The sequence below is a fragment of the Thalassophryne amazonica genome, chromosome 19 (genome assembly GCF_902500255.1).
Source record: "Thalassophryne amazonica chromosome 19, fThaAma1.1, whole genome shotgun sequence".
In the NCBI taxonomy this organism is placed as follows: Eukaryota; Metazoa; Chordata; class Actinopteri; order Batrachoidiformes; family Batrachoididae; genus Thalassophryne; species Thalassophryne amazonica.
Genome location: NC_047121.1, coordinates 36,709,267 through 36,715,357, shown reverse-complemented (window position 1 = coordinate 36,715,357; position 6,091 = coordinate 36,709,267). Strand labels below are relative to the sequence as shown.

The 6,091-nt window shown below is 40.1% G+C and overlaps 1 protein-coding gene across 1 annotated transcript; it reads left to right on the top strand.

Moving 5' to 3' along the window:
* Positions 1 to 72: 72 nt before the first annotated feature.
* On the top strand, positions 73 to 2,546 carry nkx2.9 (NK2 transcription factor related, locus 9 (Drosophila)). Its single transcript, XM_034195658.1, has 2 exons — positions 73 to 1,399; positions 1,494 to 2,546. The coding sequence occupies exons 1-2, from the start codon at positions 1,117 to 1,119 to the stop codon at positions 2,045 to 2,047; spliced, it is 837 nt and encodes a 278-aa protein (XP_034051549.1). The 5' UTR covers positions 73 to 1,116; the 3' UTR covers positions 2,048 to 2,546.
* The last annotated feature ends 3,545 nt before the right edge of the window (positions 2,547 to 6,091 follow it).

Here is a 6,091-nt window from a genome sequence, read left to right as displayed (position 1 = left end):
CTCGCTCTTTGGGACACGGCGTTTCTTTGCCTTTCTGTGTTTTTGCTCTCCAATCGAGTGGCCCCTGTAAACTCGACCCTCCAGCCGATCTGTCTGGATACTGTAATCCGCATCCGGCCCGCGCGTCACGGCGCGCAGCGCTTCGGTGTAAATGTTTGAATTTGACATTTTGAGCTCGTCATGAAGGTCGGTGACTGTGCTGAACTGTGACAAACTAAAAGGAATTTAATACATCGCAGTAGATAGCGGCCGGCATCCTGTTCATCTCCATTCAAAACCATGACAACACGGAACAAGCTCGGATTTATCCCGCCAACTTAAAGGACATTGTGCCGGGGCGTCAATCAGGCATTATTGCGCCCCTGAACAAATGCAAAATCTTGACTGGAACAAATGCTTCCAACGGGTCTCGGACGCGGGGCTACATTTCGACCTTTTGTTCTCCTCCTATGGTTGGCATTTATTTGTGTCCCCTCTCGTCCGACCACCCAGGACGACAGAGAGACGAGTCCAGTCTCTTCCTGCTGAAGTGGACCCATATCGATATCAAATAGGAAACCAAGGGCTGCATTTACGGCGTTTATCAGCCTCTATTTAAACAAAAGAATTTACATAAATTGAGATTTAAAGAATATATTAGTAAAAGAGACTCGGGAAATAAGCAGAAATTGGTTTTACCGCAATTTAATTAAAATTATTCTGCGCGCAAAGTGACAAATAATAAATCAGATATCAGCACAAATCAGTTGTTGCATCTTTTTAAAGAAAAAAATCACGCTTTTTCCAATAAGATCATTGCATTGATGTGACGTAAAATTAATGTAGCAAAATGGTTTTTTTTGGGGGGGGGGGTGTCCTCCGCAGCCACACCGCTGCTAATAAGTGCGTAATTACGCGTCATTACTTGAACAAACTGCTAATTGCTCACTTTGTATGCAAATGATGGGCTAGAGGAGGAGGGGGAGGATGAGGGTGATGAGGAGGAGGGATGGCCCTCTGTTGTCAGTTGCCACCCAAGACGTGATTCAGCTCCAACAATCACCATTATCCACACGACGATTCGGGTCGAATCAGTGACGATGACGAGTGTTTCCTTCAGTCATTGTTGAAGCTCTGATGCGTTCTGCGCGTCCACACCTACCGAGCACTCAGACCAGTCAGGTGTCAGTGGAGGACAGGCTTTATAAGTGTAAACAGTGCTACGGAGCGCAGTGCGTAAACTGGATCTTCCCCTGTAGCTGGTTTGGAGACGCGATGGCTGTTCCGACTAAATTCAGTTTTTCCGTCAGGAGCATCCTGGATTTGCCCGATGGGGACACAGCGACACGGTCCTCTCCGGGTTACTCCACCAGCTCAGCCTTCACCTCCTGGATGGACTGCGACCCGAGTCCCTGCATGTGTGAGTGCATTATTTTATGATTTCAAAGCTCTTTCTTGATTTTTTTTTTTTTTTTTTTTTTTAAGCATTATAACATGCTGTTTAATCTCCACAGCTTCTGATGAAAGCAGCCTGGAGGCCTGTCCCAATTCCACCAAAACGGACGAGACCTCGGCGCAATCAGAGCGTAGCAAAAAGAACAAGAAGCGCCGCGTTTTGTTCTCCAAGACGCAGACTCTGGAGTTGGAGAGGCGTTTCCGTCAGCAGCGGTACTTGTCCGGTCCGGAGAGAGAGCAGCTGGCCCGCCTGCTCAGCCTGACCCCGACTCAGGTCAAGATCTGGTTTCAGAACCACCGCTATAAGATGAAGAGAGGACGCGCAGAAGGAGCGCACCAGGACGCGGAGATCCCGCCGCCTCCGGTTCTGCGCAGAATCGTTGTTCCGATCCTGGTCCGGGATGGGAAACCGTTTCGCCCCTGCTTGCTTGACACAGAAAAAAACAGCTGTCTTCCACCTGCTCAAGCCTTCTCGCTGGCCTACCCTCTCCAGCATCCCTCCCCGCTCCTTCCTCCCAGGTACCAGCACTTTCCAGGCCCGGCGGCCTCCTCTTACTCCTTTCCCTGGAGAAACTTTTGGAACGACTCCACTCAGCTCAGTTCTTTCAAATGATATCTCACCGAGTGCACAAAAAATCATTTAGAACAACATCAAATGTTTTCTGAATGTTTTAACTTTTTCAAAAATTTTGAGCATTTTAAACTTAGAATCCTAGAACAAATATTTTGCACAATTTATTTTGATATTTTTTTGCTGGTAATATGGTGTAGATTTTAATTATCTGTGAGGTAATGTATTTGTATTTTTGAAAGTGTTTAATTATATTTTTTATATATAAATAACTTGTTAAATGTAAATAAATAGGCTGCACTAGGCGCTAATATATTGTGTAGCAGCAAAGCATGGTCGTTTAAAAGAAGTGTAATGAGGTTTTTAATTTCTAAAGAATATGTTTTTGATGTTTTTGAGTGTTAACCGTTTCTAGTTATGAACAAATTATTAATAAAGGTTTTCTCCTATTTTGAATATTTTTTTTCAGGATAATGTATTTTTTGTTTAGATTTAGTCTAACACATGAATACAAATAACGCATATGTAAATAATGAATACAAATAGGTGTGCGTGTGTGTGTAATTTCATAGTTTAATTTAATCACTTTCATTTTTGAATTATATAATTTTATTTCATTTTATGCAAATTTTATATGTATATATTACTAGACAAATGTGATCTATAAATCCAAATAGTTAAAAAAAATACAACTGGGTGATACAATATGTATTTAATTTAGCATAACATTACCATAGATAGATAGACAGATAAACCTGTTTTTGGTTTGGTGTAGCTGTGATTTTGGCATCATATAATAATCCAAAAGTTAGTCTTGTAGGATATATATATATATATACATGCCCAAATCACAAAAGAGTTAGGCTGATATGGAGAAAAACAAACAAGCCAAAAACAAAAATAGTGCTTGTTACATTTACTTTGACTTCTATTCCATTGTAGACAGCATGACCCCAAGATTGGTTCATATTTGTTTCTTGCCAAGTTCATTTTATTTGTTTATATATATATATATGATGAAAACTATATATAATGAAAACCTGTTTATTTGGTAATTTGAGATCATATGCAACCTGAAAGTACATATTTTAATTTCTCTAAAATGTATCGCTCGTGCCAGTTAGGGGCCAACAAGCTTTCATATGGTCAGAAACAGCGTGAAAAGCTGAGCAAACATAGCTCATACAAAGAGTGGGTTCTGTTAAACATAAGCATGAACCTCAGACACTCGGGTGGCACAGTGCTGCTGTCTGGGCATGAAGGCCGCTTTTCGCTTTTGTCATTCTGGGGAGATCGTGAAAATAAGCTCTTAATTTATTTGGAAATGCTCTGTGGAAATTACATAGTTTTAAGAATAAAACTCTGCAAAACAAAATGGTACACATTCTGTGTAAGAATAACGTCAAGGATCAGGGTTTTATTCATGTTTATATATATATATATATATATATATATATATATATATATATATATATATATATATATATAAAGACTGATTTAGTGATAAATGTGCCCTGTCAGCTGTTGAGGAGAATCCTTACGTGTGAGCTCAACAATTTTTTATGTCTGTCAGCATCACTGACAGACATAAAGTATTTCCTAATGAAAGAGACCCTGGCCTGTTTTTACCAGCCATGGGGCGACTCTGCTTTCACGCCCCCTGTAATGTTGTTTGCTCGTCCTGTGACCCCGCAGCCCATCGTCCCTGTCACCTGGTCCTTTGTGGCCCTTGTGGGGGCCACCTTGTATCACATATGGAGGGGACTGGCCAAACCCCTCAGCTCGCTGCATCTCCCCTTAAATACTCTTTTTGTCCATGTGTCTTCCTGTGAATGCACCATTGTCCCCTGCCCAAAAGAGGCCGAGACAGAATCTTTAGTGTTTCTATTCCAGAGATGTTTAATCAGTCCCCGCGACAAATTTATGAGGTTTAACCATACAATGGTGTTTTAGAGTATCTTGGGGTTTAAGGGTGACAAAGGCAGGCTTTTAGAGGTTGCCATTGGTTTTTAAAGTTAGTCAGAAGAATTGTCTGAAAAGGATGGGCTCATATTGCACAGCCCATCCTATAGGTTTGCATGCTGGCCTTCCCTGGGGCCCCTTTGGAAAGTTAACATCCAAATAAAGTAGGAACTTTTTTCAGTCGTTACATTTAATTGTTTTTAGAATGTATTTACTTAATCTAATTATGTCAACCAGTCCCACAAAATGTGGTAGTTTCAATATGTTACCATTTGTTTTTCCTGTTTAAAGGAACCATGTTTTGTAGAATTGGTTGACATAACTAGATTAAATAAACATAACATTTCATTTTCTTAAACAGCATTATGGCCGAGTGGGCAATGTGTTTGTGTCCAGAGCACAAAGTTCCTGGTTCTTAGATCACCCACATCCGTTGTCCATGCCATGTGGAGTTGCATCCAACATAAAGGTTGTGCCAAACCAACATGTGGATCTCTAGCAGATCTGCTGCGATGACCCCAAGTAAAAAAGGGAGCAACTGAAAGGACTTAATTTATTTTCTTAGAGTGTGCAAACACATTATAAACTTGGTGTTCCAAAAAATCTGATTAGAAGTTTAGGCCATTCATCAATAACCTTTCAGAAATAAATGTACAAAACAAATGCAGTTTAATCCACTTTTCCCAATTTTGACCTTGATCAGATTAGTATGTGTTGTGCAGCCAGTATGCTTGTCAAAAATGTTGCAAATATTAGAGTTTATATATATATATATATATATATATATATATATATATATATATATATAAAACACAAAAAATTTTAGTATCATACTTCGCATCTGTGTGAAATTTGAAATTTTGTTTCATCAAAAGCACTAATTCTGTTTTAAAATAAGAGATATGTTTTACTGGTAATGAGTCACAAGAAAGTGATGCCATCTTTGTTCTGTTTTTGCAGTTAAAACAAAACTAATTTTCTACAGCATGTATTGTCCAGCCCAGTGTCATGTTTTTTTGTGTTCCCCATCATTAAAATTGCCCGATTTTCGTGACACGTTTTTTTTATTTTGCTATTCTCCCTCTCCTAACGCTAACCATAACCTAGCGTAAGTGTCTACCCTGCCCTAATCCCAACCATAAGCACCCCAGACCCCCCCCCCGTCACCCAACATTTTGTGCCCCATCATGTAATGAATTTGTGCCCCATCACGAAAGCGCCCCTTTTTTGGGCCCCTTCATGAACCCATAGATTAATGTACTTTTCGTAATGCTGCCATAAACTGTCGTCAGAATGGGTTCTTGTCACTGGGGGATTGGGGCGGGGGTCTTGCTTTAAAATTTAAGTATTAAATGAATTACCTTCAACCTATCCAGATTGAAACCAAAGACCAAAGTGTGAGAAGCCATTATTAGAGACCTGCTGTTTGCTGATGATGCTGCTGTCACCTCACACAATGTTCATTATCTCATGGACAGTTTTTCCCAAATCAACAGAGGTTTTGGACTGAACATCAGCCTGAAGAAGACAAATGTGCTGAGTCAATGTGTTGACACTTCACCTGTCATCTCAATCAACAACTATGTCCTTGACGTAGTCCATCACAGTGGTGGGCACAGCTAACCAAAAAGTTAGCTTCAATAACCGCTAATCCGCTCACTGAAAAGTTAACTTTTATAATGCTAAACCAATAAACCACTAGATAATTTAGTGGAAGCTACAGCTAACCGCTAACTTTCAGTATTGTCTAAGCACCACCAATGCTTCTGATTAGAATCAAAGACAATCACAAACCCAACACAACAAGTCAGTGCTTCTGTCTTTGTGCACCCTGCCCACTGCTGTAAGGAAGAGTCATTTACATTCAACATACAGTGTTCCAGATGTGAGGCAGAAGTCATGAACAGCAAAGCAGGTTTGACTTATGGTTTTGATTTACAAATGAATAAAAACAGACCTTAATATTTCATACAGAAACCTTTGATTGCAATTACAGAAGTCAGATGTTTCCTGTAGTTCTTGACAAGTTTGCACACAATACAGTGGGGATTTTGGTCCACTCCTCCATACAGATCTTCTCCAGATCTTTCAGGTTTGGAGTTTCAGCTCCCTCCAAAGATTTTG